At 38.0% G+C, this 17,413-nt stretch overlaps 1 protein-coding gene across 3 annotated transcripts in view; it reads right to left on the reverse strand.

Annotated features, from left to right (window-relative positions):
* Positions 1–17,413, reverse strand: part of UNC80 (unc-80 homolog, NALCN channel complex subunit) — a 194,559-nt gene that overhangs the window by 46,886 nt on the left and 130,260 nt on the right. For all 3 annotated transcript variants that reach the window (XM_069467694.1, XM_069467676.1, XM_069467685.1), the window contains 9 exons: positions 15,099–15,242; positions 13,371–13,471; positions 11,893–11,979; positions 8,747–8,930; positions 7,102–7,196; positions 5,616–5,705; positions 4,784–4,885; positions 2,484–2,664; positions 1,148–1,416 (listed from right to left, as the gene is read on the reverse strand). In XM_069467694.1, coding sequence (XP_069323795.1) covers positions 1,148–1,416; positions 2,484–2,664; positions 4,784–4,885; positions 5,616–5,705; positions 7,102–7,196; positions 8,747–8,930; positions 11,893–11,979; positions 13,371–13,471; positions 15,099–15,242 — 1,253 coding nt within the window. The remainder of the gene's footprint in view (positions 1–1,147; positions 1,417–2,483; positions 2,665–4,783; positions 4,886–5,615; positions 5,706–7,101; positions 7,197–8,746; positions 8,931–11,892; positions 11,980–13,370; positions 13,472–15,098; positions 15,243–17,413) is intronic.

The raw sequence follows: 17,413 nt of genomic DNA on the forward strand, positions 1-17,413 counted from the left end.
TGGTTGGTTAAGTGAATTATGGTACATGCATACAATGGAATACTGTACAGTAATTTTTAAAATGCTATAAAGCTACGTGTAGCTACATTAAAAATGCCTGTGATATTCTTAATGTTACATGAAAAATGTAGGTTCCAAACTTGAAGATATGGTATAATCCAGCTTTTTTCCCCCCAAAAAGTGTGTGCATATGTGTGTGTGTGTGTGACTGCTTGTGTGGGACAGAGTGCTAGGACTTTCAAGAAGAGTAAACAATATTATCTGGGAGGGAATATTACAGGTGATCTTTTTCTTTTTAAACTTTCTTCATCTTCTGAATTTTATGATAAGCTTAACTGCTTTTGGTAATCAGTAAAAAAAAACTTATTAAAAACAGAGAAAATTGCAACTATTTAAAAATAGGGCAGAGAGTCCTGTGATACTAAGAGTAAACTTCTTGCCCCCATAAGTTAAACAAACTCCCTTTTGCATAAACATGTATTACTTTCATAATTTTTATTAAAACTTGTCCCAAAACAGAGAACTAGGGTGAGCCCCAGACCCTGCCTGAATTTTATGCAGGACTCCTAAATGTAGCCAGGTATACATTATACATGAGTAAATAGAAACTGTTCCTGCTAAATTTACCTGCTCCAATCCTACCACACGAAATTTAGTGGCAGTGAAAAATCTCTATTCAGATAGAGGTCAGAGAATCCCTTGGGAGAAACATCAGCTGAACACTTGGCATGCATTTGACTCGAGAACAGTACTTCTCAAACTTTCTAAGGCATCAGAACCACCTGGAGGTCTTATTAAAAATGCCCTGACTCTAGAATTTCCAACTCAGTAGATCTGAGACAGGCCCAAGAATGTGCACGTCTAACAAGTTCCCTGTTGACACGGAAGCTGCTGGTCCGGAGACCACACTTCGAGAACCACTGGCCTTGAAGAAATGAGGAAAACATATCCCAAGTCTGGGGGCATCTCAGAATAGAATGGGATATTGTGAACCTTTGGAAATGTATAGGGGGATTTCATACAGTGCCTTCTATTGTCACAAAAGAAATAACTTTTATTAAAAAGCGTTAGTAATAGATCTTGTTGAACTGCCAGCTACGAGCAGTACTCAGATTGATTTTCTGGTTGGGAGAGGAGGTTCTGGCACCTGCAGCATGGTGGGGAGAATCCACTGGTAGCCGCTGAGAGAGAAGAGGTGGTTGAAGTGCACAGCAGTGTTGATGACGGTGGCAGCGTACTGCCTGAGCAGGGCACTGTCTTCCGGGTGCAGGATCAGAGCCCCGTTAAACACGTTGAGGAAAAGCATGATCTCGTCTCCCCACGGAAACTCGCTGGGCATGCCCAGGAACATCTCCTCCAGGAGCTGGATCCATAAGCTTTTCTGAAGAGTGTCGAGGCCGAACAGTTCCTTCCCAGCTGTGAGAACATGAAACAGCAGAGACGGAATTAGCCCCACACCAGTCCTGTCAGCCTGAGAGAGGAGAACAAACTTGAGGGTGGTGCTGTTCTCCATTGGTTCCAAGTCCCGGATGTGAAGATCCATTACTGAAATGCTTTCCAGCACAATATTACTGGCACTGGTGCAACACTTCCTAGTTCTCAAAGGACTGGCTTCATCACCTCTTTGATTTAATTCTATGGGCAAGACATGGTGGGCATTTGCAGCACTTTGCTGCTAAATTAGCTGTAGCTTTAAGAAAAGTAAGTTATTTCAGCTAGAAAATGGCAGGGCTGAGACTAGTGCTTGGTGTTGTAATTACTGGTCAGACTAGAGCCCTTTCCGCTATTGCTGTGTAGCTTCTGGGTGAGGACGCTGAGGCACAGGGATGCTAATTTAAGTAAATTGTCTCAAGTTCTTAGTAACTGAGTCACAGAGTGAGGTTCCAAAATGGGTCTCTTCCTGCTTCTCTGTCTCTGTCTCACTCACTCTCTCTCAATTCAGGTATTTAGAGTAAAATGCACAGACACTAAATGTAGAGTTCAATGAGTTATGACAACACTATATACTCATATAACTAGGGAAGCTCCTTCATGCCCCTTCCCAGAAAATTCATTCTCTCCCAACCTAGCGGCAGCCACCGTTGTTATTTCTCTCACCCTAAATTAGATTTGCTTCTTTTTGAACTTCATATGAATACCTGGTCTTTGCTTAGTCAAGTACTCCCTTCCCCAATGACACCATCAACTGCTTATGATTCGCTAAGAGCAGTGGTCTCAAAGCTTGGTGCTGGGAATAGCAGCATCAGCATCACCTGAGAACTTGTTAGAAATGCAAATTCTTGGGCCCCATCCTGAAACCTGGAGCTGGAGGGGGTCCAGCAATCTGTGTTTTAACAAGTCCCCCAGGCAATTCTAATGCACAGTCAAGTTTGAGAACCACTGGCTTCCAGAACTGTCTGCTAAGATGGTCTCCAGTTGAGAACAAAACAGGGGCAGTGTTAGAAAAAGCCCAAGAGGGAAAATGCTTCTCTCTCACTTGATACCTTGAGGATCACTGAAGAGTGAAAACTCAGCATCAATAGCACTTCGAGGGAAGGAGGGCAGTCGCAGGAGGTCCTCCTGAAGCATGGAGACGTGGGACTGTTTGTGGGCAGTGGGGATCTTCTGGGTTAGGGAGATGAGAAACAACACCCGCCCTACTTCCTCCAGTTTCCGGGTGAACACCTAGCGGAAAAAAAAGCAGGAACAGACAAAAACAGAATTAGAAACCCCAAAATTATACAGTGAAGAAATAGAAGTAAAATCTGCAATGACAAACCAGGCTTATAAAAGGGGGAAAAGTGAAATGAGGGAGAATGTTTTTTTTTCCATTACCACATAGAAAGAGCAAACAATACTTAATTGACTGTCACTTCCTGCTTCTGCCTCCCCTGCAGAAGGAAGTATTCCTTGCGCAGTTTGTAGGCTGGGGGAGCACAAGGCAGGCATTGTCAAGAATAGCTCACTATTAAACAGAGCCCATTTGTTTGGATGCCATAATATGGAAGACCTTCTCTAACAGGAAGCCAGTCAGTTCCAGTTGCTTCTACCATTTCTACTGATGCCTTAAGCTGTTTCCTGGCAGTTCTGGGTTTATTTCTTTTTTTTTTTTTTTTTTTTTTTTTGAGACAGAGTCTCACTCTGTTGCCCAGGCTAGAGTGAGTGCCGTGGCGTCAGCCTAGCTCACAGCAACCTCAAACTCCTGAGCTCAAAGGATCTTCCTGTCTCAGCCTCCCGAGTAGCTGGGACTACAGGCATGCGCCACCATGCCCGGTTAACTTTTTCTATATATATTTTTAGCTGTCCATATAATTTCTTTCTATTTTTAGTAGAGATGGGGTCTCGCTCTTGCTCAGGCTTGGGTTTATTTCTTTAAAAAAAAAAAAAAGACTGAAATGGGATCCAGGAAAAATCCTATCTTGGGACAAAAGCTGATGGGCCCTAGATTGGTGTCCCTTTAGTCCTGAGTTTAGATGGCATACACCTGGGGCTTTGGGTCCCTTCTATTAGTTCCTCTTTTCATGATGATCCATGGGAAGAGGGATATGATTAGGATGTTCATCACGCTGTGAGCAGCTGATGAGGAAATTTCTCAGCCAGACCCACAAGATCTCCATATTATCATCTCCCTGAAGAACTCAGAAAGAAGACTTGGAGTGTACATACAGCAAGAGCCCCATTTTAGGGCATTCTTTTAAAACATGTTCTTAAACATGCTAAATACACACACACACACACACACGCACACACATTAGTGAAGTGCCATTACTGATTATGGTTTTAATTGTCTTGCTGCCAAAATCAGAGGCTGGAATAATTTGGAGGGAATTGTTTTAGAAATTGTTTATATTTAAAATTTCACAGTTTTGTCCAACATCTCACACCTTGCAACACATTCAGTATTTTCTTTCTTTTAAATAAAATTTAGGTAGTTATGGGTAGCTATATTTTTAACTACTTAGGTGATCTAATTCTATGCCATTTTCATTCATTACATGAAGATATTTTTGGATAGTTTGATACCAAATTATTGTCCTTGATATGTGCAGAAAGATTGAAATGATCAAGTGTCCTGAAATTCTTGATTAGAGATTTTATTTAAAAATGAGCATAATACATAGACAATATTAAAATTGTAACACTTTTAGAACTGTGTACTAAAGCTATATTTTGCATGTAGAATAGTGACTTTTCTTAAGCTCAAAATCTGATTTGAGAGTAGATATGTGAACATTTTTCTGCTCTTCAACCTTAAACCTAAATACAACTGCTTGGTTATGTCTCTTCCTGTTTTAAGAGAAGTTAATAACATGCCCAAGGTCAGATTCCTGGTCAGAGGCAGAGCTGGGATGAAATCCAAATCTTTGGATATTAGTTTAATGGTTTTCTTCAGGCATACTACATTGACCCTTTTTTCTCTTTTTCCAGCTAGTGTAAACCTCTGGGAAACCATTTAATAGCTACATTATGTGTTCTTCCAATCCCTTTTTTACAAAAAAGTAAAATGAAAATCCATACTTAGAAACTAATAGGTAAATAAGTTATAAGATTTATATTGTTTATATCCAATAATTCATCACAGTACCACTCCAAATGAACGTTTCTTAATATCTTTTACACTATGATCCAATTTATAAAACTTAACACACTATTTTGGGAAGCAATCTGTTGAGCAAGGGCCATCGACTCTCTCCAGAGAGGGTCGTAATGGAATCACAGAATCTCAGGGCTGGCAACACATTTACAGATGCTCTCTCCCCACAACACAACAGAATCACAGAGTAAAACTGAAGTGGTCAGACACCTGTTTCTGAATGAGCTCCTGTCCCTTCTCTGGATGCATATGTACAAGGTTCAGCTGTGGAGATACTGACCTCCGAAAAGGATAAATATCTCGAACGTAGGTCTGTGTTGGATTACACAAAGAGAAAAAAAAAAAAGTTCAAAGGGTTAAATGTTTATTCTCATTGCCTCTTTACCCAAAGGTCAGATAAACAAAACAGCTCATGAATTTGCTAATGGTTTTGATTCTTACTACTTTTATGCTTCCCAATTCTACAAAAACCCAGAGAAGGTAAACTCCCTCCTTAGGAAAGCTTAACCTCTGAGGCTTAGGTCCCTAAGTGTCTACGTGCTATGCCAGGACCAAAGGAGCAAAGGAGCCAAAGGCAATTTACTAAATAACATCTGGAAGATCACTGTGAAGTGATGTCAGTGGTTGTCCTGAAGTGCCCTTTTGTCCATTAGATCAGGTCCCCATAGTCATGTTTAATATGGTAGAAAAGAGAACCAGAACAGCATCAAAATTCCAAATAGATACACATAGTTATTATACAGGCCACTTAATTTTTCACTTAGATGTAATAATGACATCAGGAAAAGTGCCTTACCTAGCTTATCTCCTTCAGTTATTACAACTACCCTAGTGTAGATACTATTATCATTACCTTCATTTTATAGACAAGAAAACTGAAGAGTAACCAGGTAAAGTAGCTAGTCCAAAGCCACATAGATAGTAAGGTGGTGTGACCCAAGTGGCTACACAGTTAACTTCTAAACAATGATGCCTCTCTCAGGAAAGGCAAGATGAGCCTTTGATGCAACTCAAATTCAATGTCTTTACCGTATGGTCTCACCTTATTGTAGTGGATAAGGTTCCATCGTTTATCCATGAGAAAATAATGTGTTGACTGGGATTCTGGGATATTAAAAAACTCCAAACACTCCTAGAACAATAACAACATATTTTAATAAATGTTTATCAAGAAAATATAATGGACAAGGTAGTAAGATGACAGATACAAATGTCAAAAAAGCTAACTTCTGACAAGGATTTTATACATATTAATATCTTGTATTATGTATACATATATGAAAATATAAACACACACAGTTATCCAAAGAATGATATAATAAAGACCAAAAATGTAATATAAATTGTCTGCTCTCATAGTGCCCTCAGATGTACAATTGTAATTCAGACTGGGTGATGGTCCATGGAGGCACAGTGGCACTACTGGTCTCAGTATCAGGAAGAAATCGTGTTTAGTAAAACATTAAGCATAACACAATGCATTGAGCACTTATTACATACTATATACTAGATTCAGCGCTTTCCACATGGATAATTTGTATAACCCGAACTAGCACCTCAGTACTGTTGAAAAAGACACTGAGACTTAAGGGGTCCTATCATTTGATTTAGGTCACACCGGTTATGGTGGAGCCAGAGCTTGAACCCATTCTGTCTGCTTTCACCCTATCCTAACCATTCAGCAGGATGATAAAAATGGAGTGGTTGTTGCAGTTTGCTTCATTGGGCCTTAGAAATTCTCTGGAGAAGTCTGGGTGAAGCCTAAAGAAGGGGTGATGACCCCTTCTACTGAAATAAAATGCACAAATTTGGCAAAGCTGACTTTTTCAGAGGTCTTTTCTACTTACATCTGGGCCCAGAACTGTGTTCCAGGAAATTAGATTACAAAGAGTTTAGACTCCAGGCAAATTGGGAATCATTGTACTGGTTTACTTATTAGTTTACCTTAAAAAGCTTACAGAAGCATCTAGCTACATTTCCTTTGAAGGGAATCATTGCCATAACTATTAGAAAATGTTTTTTTGACTCACCTGATCTATCCTAAGGAATATAGTTCTGCTTCTCAAATTATTTCTGCCAGTGGCAAGTCAAGATTATATATCGTTCAACTAAATGAAGGGGTCTCTGGCATGGATTGTCAGCTGACAGCTAGCGTTTGCCCCAGCACTGTCGGTGAGCACACCCAGGGCACCTCCAGAAACACAAGTGATGCCAGGAATTCCTCCTGAGCAGGAATTCACAGCATTCCAAGAGGAGTTAGCAATAATACCAGAGGGCCAAGCTGCTGCTATAGCTGAGACAGAACCTGCCCGATTCTGCCTACTTCAATGCAGGGCTAAAATGCCAGTAAAAGTGAAGAAAATTATTCAAGGAAATAGCATAAGGACATAATAGTGGAGCAGATTCTAGAAGAGTAAAGAAATGCATACATCCATTTGGAGACAGAAAAATGCCATTTTATTCTAAATTGCATGTTTCAATTTAGGCATTGTGCATAAAAATTCATTCCTGTCAAAAGTCATTCCTACCTTCAACAGGGCTTCAAACTGAGTGTCTTCGTGGACTGGCAACTGAGTTGGGATATCACACTCATTCTGTCCATGAACTACCAAGGTTTTAGTACCTACAGAAGGTAAAAATCATAATAAACTGACTTCTACTATAGGAAAGTTTGTATTTAAAGCATAAAATATTTTGAATGAGCTGTTTTTACTGTTATGATTATTAAGTTCTTAATGTGAGACGTGTATTGTACTAATCACACTCCTTTATTTATAGTGAAATATATATTTTAAAGGTGTCCACTTATTAAATAATGATAGCTACCATTTATGGACTTCCCAATACCTTTGCCTGATTTTTACATGCATAATTGTTTTTAAATCTCACAGCAACCCCATGATATGAGTATTATTGTTTTCATCTTACAAATAAGGAAACAGAGCAATTGAATAACGTATTCAAAAACACGTATTTATTTAGTGGAAGAGTCAGAATTTAAACCTCAAGCATTGCAATAAGTAACTAATACATTCCTATATTTTAAACGAGATGACCAAGCAATAATGGTCAAGAAAATATAAACAGAGATATTAGCAAAACCAAAACAAGTACCTGAAATGTAATTTAAATTTATATTTTCTGTATTCTCCTTGGCTGGTTGAGACAGTTTTCATTCACTAATTACAAATCTTTGTGAATATCATGATAAACCTTGATTTTTAATGAGTTGTCTTTAAGTATATGAATGACAATATGGGTTTCTTTGCTGTAATAAAAACTGATCACTTTTTGGGATAATCTACAGAACATAAAAATATATCAAACTACCATTTATCAAATGCTTACCATCAGGCAGGTATGGCAGCAAGAATTTTATATACCTGAACTCATTTATTCCTCACGACTGTGAAGTATAAATTATATCCCTGTCTTACACATGAGGAAAGAAAGCTTTGAAAAACGATGTATTTTTCACGGCTAATGCTAGGCATAGGACTAATAAATGGCAGTGCTATGATTTTAACTCAGGCTTCTTTACTGCCAGAGCCTGTGTTCTCATCTATATGTCATTTTCTCTTTCTCTTTATTTCATTACATGTATCATCTCATATTTTCTTAGTCACTGCACAAGGATAAAGGCCTGTCAAAATCTTTGTGTTAAGGCAAAACAGGCTCTCTGAAGTGAAAAGGAACTGTATCTAGAGTTTACATCACACTTCATGTTCTTTTGTAATTCTCCTTCTTCCTGCCTTTCCCTTTTCCAATTTTTCATAAAGCTGTCTCTCATTGAGTTTACAAAGGACTGGGGTCCATGCCATGCAAACAATATTATTCTCCTTGCAGTGCCAAAAATTCACTCAAAAAGGCTTTCTGTTCAGCTGGCCCTCTGCGATAGACTTAAATAAATCTTCAACCTTGGCATCCCATCAAGGGCCGATTCACACGGATCTCTGTTCTGATGTCTCCCTTTTCATCTGGCAACTGCTGACTTTTTAAAGGGTCTATTGTCTTTCTTCTGATTGTATGCAACAAAAATTCTTTGAAGCACTCAGTACTAGGGGTTAGAACTCTGAAAATTTTCTCATGAATGAAGGAGCCTCTTGGTCTTTCAAAGGGCTATTTATAACATTAAAACCATTTTTATGTCGGCCCAAAGCAGTAGCGGGTTACCTGGCATTGACGCGGTCACCAGGAGCTTTACCTCGCACTGCTCCTTCTTCATCGTCTGCTTGAGATCCTTGAAGAAGAGGCCTTCCACGTAGCCCACCACCTCCCACAAGAATGTCAGAGTGGCTGAAATGGCATCCATCCCCCATTCACAGGGGGTCCGCACAAAGTACATGATTAGTCCCACCTAAAAGTCAGGACAAGAAGAGTTCACAAAGCCACAATAATCCTGGGCTCACATTCTCATTTCCTTGGCTTTTCTTTTCTAAAATTAAATCTTCTTGTGCTTTATTCTCTGCTCAATTGCTTCTCTAACACTCTCCATGGCAGTCACCAGAAGATGGCGCAACTGGAAAACAGATCACACAGGCTCCTGTACCTTTATCACTAAAATGGCTAAGTCTTAAAAAGAAAGATTTTTTTTTTTTTTTTCCCAGGCATCATGTCACTTGAAAGCTAAGGTACTTAGGACATACAGAATTAATCTGTATATGAAGTTCACCCAAATGCTATTTGCAGCTTGGGTTCTGTCTAATAGTCTTGAACCTAAGAATGCTGTATTTGGCTCAGTTGGTGAACTTCAAAATTTTTGTTTGCATTTCTTCTCACATAATTCAGAAAACCTGTGTGCCCTTTTGCACATTTTAAAGATGACATTTAAAATGTCTCATCATAAGTTTATTTTTTGTCAATAGGAGGTAGAATACATTAAACATTCTGTATGTTGGAATAAGATGAGAACTGACAATAACTGGAATATCTGATAAAATAAGTTTTAACTACCTTATTCAATAATGCACAATACTTTCAGGAAGAAAGAATGTAAACATTCTCTCCCCCGACCCCGGTGGGTTTTAGCCATTGTTTCTTTAAAAATTTGGTAGTCCTGGGAAACTTCCCAGTTATATTGAAAGAATCAGCGTTACTGTCCCAATCTGCATTGGTGGTTCTAAACACTGAACACCCTAATGGAGGCTGAGCCTTACTCCTAACAGAAATCTTTAAAGCACTGGAAATGGTGGGAAGTCCTATGGGTTTAAAGTGCCTCGATCAATCAGAAAGGAGGATTCCTTAAAACTAACACAAAAGTTCAGATTCTTTCTCTGTGCCCCATGCCCGTCAGTGCAGCCTGGTCATCTCTCTGGGATGGTGGGATGGGCTTTCCTCGCGTGCCGTAGAAAAATGTGCTTGAGATGGCAGCCTGCTCCACAAGTGTTAGTGCGTGTTTGTAAGTTAAGTATTTTGAGTTTTATTCTTTTAAAAGTATCGGGGCAGCAAACCCCTTTGAGAAATCTTTTTTGTTGCAGGGCTAAAGGTTGGAGGAGAACAATGGTATGGGTAAACATTTCCCTTATGCAGTGACTTGGGGAACAGGCAGGTACATGGGCAGGCAAGGGTAACGCCCAAGGGGGTCTCACCTCCTGTTCCTGTTCGGGACTCTGACGGGAGCTCACCTTAGAGTATTTCCATACCAACCGGGATGCAATGTAAACTTGGCAGGGCATCCAAGTTTACTTAACTCATTAACTGCCATATGAGTTGTATTTAACTCACACTAATTTTGAGCCAAGGACCGTATGAAACATATGTTATTCACACGCCTATTCACCTTGGGAGCCTTGAGAACTATTTTTTTGAAGTTGCATATAACTCATGCACAGAAAACAATAAAAAATAACAAATTTTTCATTAAATTAGAAAGCATTGTTTTGTTTTTCAAGTTTTTATTCTATTTTCATAATAAAACACTGTAGCCCCAAGAAAAAAATTTTTTTCCAGTGTGTTAGTCACTGAGTTAAACTGAGGGAGGCCCTGATGTTTGGTTTTGCTAATCCGCCTTTGGTTTTTGGGTGGTGTAGACAGGATTCAGAAGTGGAACGCTTGGCTGGAGAACTTTCCAGATGGAATTGCCATAGGCTTGTGTCACTGAGGGGGAGGCTCTAGACGGGAGACTTCCTATGCTAGAGACACCTAGAGCTCATGGCCAGAACTCAGGGGGGTCTAAAGCACCAGCAAAAGCTGAGGTGGAGTCTCCCAGCAGACATTGCCAGGAGCAGACAGGCCTCGAGTGTCAGCAGCTGTGGGCCTTGGCTCTTGCCAGCCAGGCAGCCAGCAACCAGGTAGACTAACATTTTCTCACAAATGGGGAAGCCGGAGAAAATGCAAGTGATGAGACATGGAACAAATGTCTTTTTTTCTCCCCATTCCATAAAGCTCTAGAGACAAAAGCAGTAGGAAGGGAGGAGAATTCCTCGAGACTAAACATTTTTATCCAAGAGAGACTGAACACTACCTAAAAGTGCTGTTTATATTTTTGTATCAGTCTCAACTTAAATCTGGACTGGACACATTTATATTTTTTCCCCTTGCCAACCAGCACGTAGGGACTCAGGAGGAAGATGACCAAATTAGTCATAGACAAGAAAAAGGCATTGCAACTTTTCTCTGCATATGGGAGTTGTGGTGTGAGTTAAATTTATCACTCTGCTAGGGATACATAATGCATATGGATAACTACTTCCCCAACAATAGTAAAGGAGAGAGAAGGAGTTTTCCCAACACAGACATTTAATTTAGCTATTTGTCTGCCTGGATTAAAGGGCAATTTCAAAGAGTAATCATCAGGCCCCAATTCCCAAACTACATATTCATTTGGGGTGTAAGGAAGAGAATGTGAAGAAACTGGTAAATCCTGAAGGGTTCAGGGAGAAGCTGTCACGGTGGTTTCAAGAATAGTAGCTGTGGAAAAATACACTCACAAATACTTTCCATTTAGGGCAACACTTACCTCTGTGTGTGTGTGTGTGTGTGTGTTTAAACATTGAGTTAGAAAAAGTGAAACAATGACTAAAAATGACACATAAGTTTTCTCTACAGAACCAAAATTAAGAACCAGCATACGGAAGGTGTATATTGCTAAAGGAAGATGGAGGGGAAACTGATATTTATTGAGTACCTTCCAGAAGCCAAAGATTGTGGCAGAGACGGGGGCTTCCCTATACTAAAAGTGCTGAATTTGACTATGATTCACCTTTAATCACATAATTAATGGAAACTTACTGAAAAAACATCTCTGAAGAACTTTTTCTCATGTTACTGCTTCCTTCTTGGAAATGAACATTTATAACCTACTGTCTGCTGAAACTCACCAAGTAGTTGAATAGGATATGAGAAGTCTGAGCAGGAAAGTCTCCAATATTCAAGAGAAGTTTGCGAAGCATGTACATTAACTCATCCTGAAAAAAGAGCAGAATTTTAATGTTTCATTCAGCTGCCATGTTGTAGGAAATAAAATTCTTGAAAAGCTGGGTGGGGGGGTCGATTTTTCTTACTTTTGCAACATGTTGATTTTAATTGTGTTCAACATTCTAATATAGTACATGTGATACTTGTCAAATTATGTTTAAACTTGTCTGAAATACTTTTCTCCTAGGAGCTAACATGTAGAAAAATATCACTGAGCAGTAGCCAGAAAACTATCTTTTTTTTTTTTTTTTTTAAATTAACAACTTGTATAGGTCATAGGCAAATCACAAGAAAGCTGTCTATTTAGTTAAATCTATCTGCCATGGCAGCCAGGTGTGATGGGAATTTGAGGAGGACCTATGTTGAAAACCATTAAATAAACCAGGTTTTTTGAACTTCAGGATTCTGCTTCCTAGGTTTCAAGTCAGAGATAAAAAGAGATCATAACAAGACAAATTGAGATGTCTGTAATTAACCTTACCTTTCAGAAACTAAACGTAACCTTCCAGGAAATACAACTATAACACAGATACGAATAAATCATTTCTTTCATTATTTCTTTTAATTTTAAAAAAATTGTTTTTTGTTTCAGTTTTACTTTTTAACAAATAATTTTAGATCATCAGTGTATTTTGCCAGAAAACTACTTTTATTTGGCATAGTCTTCTTACAGGATGGTCTTGGCAAATTAGATTTTTGATTAATAAAGAGTTTTAACATAACCTATAATCCTATCTACATCACAGACTGCCAAGCAATCAGAATATCCAATAAATATATTCAATAGTAAGGACATTAGACTGAATTTAATCTTTATTTAAAAGATGGAAAATCTCCAATCCATAAATGTAAAGAAAAAATAAATAAATAAATAAATAAAATAAATAAAAGATTGAGAATCTTGCAGTATCTTACGGTCATTACTAGCAGTCCACCATACACATACACAAACATCAGTTAATGGAGAAATTCAAAAGAAAACAGCAAAGTTTAATATTGCTCATCATTAAGAAGTACTTATTGGCTATGTGTTAAGGCAGCAGTCTCCAACCTTTTTACCACCAGGGACCAGTTTTACGGAAGACAATTTTTCCACGGACGGGGCTCAGGGGCTGAGGTGGAGCTCAGGAGGTGATGCAAGCGACGGGGAGCAGCTGTAAATTCAGATGAAGCTTCCCTTGCTCACTCACCGCTCACCTTCTGCTGTGTGGCCAGGTTCCTAGCAGGCCATGGACTAGTACTTGTCCGTGGCCCAGGGGTTGGGGACCACAGTGTGAGGGGACATTGATGTTGCATGCATAGCATTATAAAGTTTTTTTTGCTTTTAACAGCATTCACACTTGTAGCTACATAGCTACACTAAAAAGGAAGAGGAATTTACTTGTCTATTGCTGATGGTCAGTTTTTCCAGGAAATGTCGAAGAACTGTTGATGGATCTTCAATTAGACAATTCCATAAGACTTGCTGGGCCACAGCACTCACTTTAGAAGAGAAAGAAAATTGAAGAGTTGTCTTAAATGGAAATAAGGCTATGAGATAAAAGATTCAACAATGTACTAAGCTTTAGTCTCTTCTTTTTGCCTTAAATAGGTTCTGTGAACTCTTTTTCTATTGAAAGGTAGATATTTTTCTCTTTGTTGTTATCTCTGAACATTTTTACATGTAAAGAAAAAGTAACAAAAAATGTAGGATTGTCTTTAGGTATTAGCATGCTTTTGCAAAGAGTACCTTTGTGGATATATGTGGCTGTCTTTGTTGTGGAAATTACCCTAATATTAGTAGTGGTAAGTATGTATTACATTAAAGTCATATTTTATTGACTATTTTATGGAGAAATTCCTAAAGAAATTTGGTTTTTGAAAACATGTTTTAGTTTAGAATGCATATGAATTAGAGATGATTTTTTACTGTCCACACAAATGCTTTAAAGAGTGTCTCTTTCAGCAAGATAAAGTAGTTGAGCCAGTAATAATTAGGTTCTTACTTCTAATGAGGAAGTCTTAGGAATAAATAATTAATCCTAATGAGAAATGTAGTGCTACTTCTTTAGGAAAGGTGGTCAGGCTAAGATTGCCTAGAAGTACCAAGGCTAGGAAAGCATGTAAGTAAAAAGTAGTGGTGGCAAACATTAGATGACATTCAGTCTGAACAGTCTTTCCAAATTCCATTAATTCTACAAATTAGGAATATAGAATTTAGCATGAATTTATTATTCAACCTACATTTTGAATAAATCATACCAATTCTTGCTTCAGAAGTTATTCAAATAAAATTAAGAGCTATATAAACAGTATTAATAAGAAATACACACACACATACACACAAAAACAGAGCTTTAGCTTTCATGTGTCTCCATAAATAGTTTAAATAGGTGTGGGTTTTTCTTAGGTTGAAATTGGTTGCAAAAATATCTTTACACATGAAATAAGCCAGGCACAGAAAGATAAATACTGCATGTTTTCACTCATATGTAGAAATTAAATAAGTTGGTCTTACAGAAGTGGAGAGCAGAATAGTGTGTCTGTTTTGTAGCTGAACTGTAAGATTTTATTGTTGTTTTAAACAACAGTGTTGTTTAATATCCTTTGCCCATTTTTCTATTGAGGTTTTAAAAAGCCATTATTGAGTTATAAGAGCTTTTTTATGTAACATTAAGAATATTAAGCTTTTGTAGGCCACACATGTAACTCATCTTTACACCTAGTTTATAATTTCATTTTGCAATTATTCTCTTCAGGCAGGTAGGACCTCTGGAAAGGTAATTAAATGAAAAATATAGCATTAGTGGCATCAAGCTAATAGCTGAGATTTCTGTGGTGGCCAAAGTCACTGTTTGATTTCTATGTGGCTTAATAAGTGTTGTTCTGTTCCATGGTCATGAGAAATTCTCCTGGACCCAAATATCTATTTTATGCATTATTTTGGTCAGAAAGGTAGTAGGTGGAGAAAGTGATAGTATTAGTACATTATGTTACAAATCTGTAACTATAATATGTGCATACAACATATCAACATGTGTTTGGTAGGTAATGTGTTCAAAAGCAACCTGCTGTCCTCTATCAGATGAACAGCTTAAGAATGTCACTGACAGTTTGGTCAAAACTGTACCTGCTACTCCATCTTCCCGCACCTCACCGTCTTCCATCAGATGAACAATGGGAAGTACTGCTGCACAGATGCATGCTGGGAACACTGCTTGTGGGGGCTGAGGCACATGGTGGTTTGGTGTGTGTTCGGTGGTATGTTCTTCATCTGAAGGGGAGACAAAATCAGGGTGCTTTTCTTAGTAATGTAATCCTAATGCAACAACATTTCTCTGTTCCAGGCCTACCTATTTGACAGTATAATCCTAGCAACAATAAGAATATGCCAGATTTTTTTTTTTTAAAGGTGCTTCTCTGTGTTAAAATGAACAACAAAAACCAACCCACCTTTTAAGTATTGTCATTCTGCTTATTTTGTAGAGAAAGAGAAGCCCTGACAATCTGGGACAGATAGATCAGCTCACATTATTAAATCAGTGAAGATAAAATTCTAAGTGGAGACTAAGACATTTTTCATAGATGCAATTGGTTGTATGCATGTGAGTGTGTGAAAGACGGTAAGCACTAACATGGGGTAGCAGAAAATACACACGCATGCATTTAGGGTAAGAACAACACATTAATGTTCTCATCTTCATCAATAAATATAGTTAAGAATAAATTAATAGTAAATATAATTCCATATGGGAATAAATGAAAGCATTTAGATTTAGCATGCAACGAAGGTAGGAAAGGAATTTAACAGCTTATTAATACGAAAATGTATGCATCATTTTTCTAAAGCACTAATGAACTGTGAGCCTCTGATTCTCATACTGCAATTTATGTGGCTATTTGGGATTTTAGAGGGCCTATGAAGAGGGTGAAGGACTTAGTTATTCTCAATCATGTCTTCATACTAGATGCATGTGGAGATCTTTAAAAAATATATAGATATAGTGGCAGAAACACTTATGGAATAGTGGAGTAAAGATCCCTGAAATCTTCTTCCATAAAAATAATTAGAACGTTGGCAAATATAGTCAAAATAAAGTTTTTCAGAACTTTTGAAATCAACCAAAAGCTTGGAACAAGCTGAGGAGCATTTTTTTTAAAGGTATAAAATAAAAGGCAGAATCTTGGTAAGACTGGTGATATTTCTAGCATTTCAACTTCAATTAAGACAAAAACAAACAATACAAGTGTTGGCAATAATGTTAAGCAATCAAAGCCCTCATACTTTCTGGTAAATTGTGAAATGGTACAGCCACTTTGGAAAACAGGTTGACAGTTTCCCCCCCAAAAACTTGTACACATCTGTTCATAGCAGCATAATTCATAATAGCCAAAAATTGGAAACAACCCAAATGTCCATTAACTGATGAATTGATATACAAAATATAGTATATCTGTACAATGGAATATTATTTGGCAACAAATAGGAATGAAACAGTGATACATGCTACATCATGTATGAACCTTGAAACTATTATGCTAAGTGAAAAAAATCCAGCAACAAAAGGCCACATTTTGTATCATTCCATTTATAAGAAGTTTGCTAAATAGGCAAATCCATAGAAACAGAAAGCAGATTAGTTCTTGCCAGGGGTTGGGGGAAGTGGTGGATAAGGAATGACTGCTAATAAATACAGGGTTTCTTTCTGGGATAATAAAAATATTCTAAACTTAGATAGTGGTTGCACACTCTACGAATACACTAACAACTACTGCACTGTATACTTCAAAGGGGCAAATTTTATGATATGTGAATTATGTCTCAATAAAGGTGTTATAAAAACGCAGATGTGCCTTGGGCCCCATCCTCATATTGCAATGAATTAGCATCAGTCATTTTCCAAAGTTCTCCAGGGTTGTACAGCAAAGGGTGGAGAACCACTGGCCTCTTTGCTCAATTTCTGTATATCTTTTTAATGACTTTATAAATCAGTGATGAAGTTTGCAAGATCACGAAGCAGTGAGTCTCAGACAGTTGTTTATCATTAGAGAAACATATTTTAAAAGTCTTTAGAACTGAAGGGCATCACATTCTATCCCCAGCCCTCCACCCTGAGAGTCACACATCATTACAAAAATAGCATGAGCTTTAGTCTTCTTTGGACTGTTAGGTTGTCCTAAAACAGCATCCTAACACATCCTATGGCCATGCACTGAGTTGCATGAGGAGGTTTTAAAAATACTAACTCATGGGTCCCTCCCTCAGAGACATTGATCTTCGTCTGGGGTGTGGCCCAGACCTTTTATTTTTTTAAAGTTTCCAAGTTGATTGTAATGTGTAGCCAGGACAGAGAACCATTAACTGCACCCTCAGCAATATGATTACATGTAATATAATTAAAATAGAGCCAACTCAAAAATGACAATTGCTAGGTTAAATCAACA

Source organism: Eulemur rufifrons, chromosome 1, assembly GCF_041146395.1.
Source record: "Eulemur rufifrons isolate Redbay chromosome 1, OSU_ERuf_1, whole genome shotgun sequence".
Taxonomy (NCBI): domain Eukaryota; kingdom Metazoa; phylum Chordata; class Mammalia; order Primates; family Lemuridae; genus Eulemur; species Eulemur rufifrons.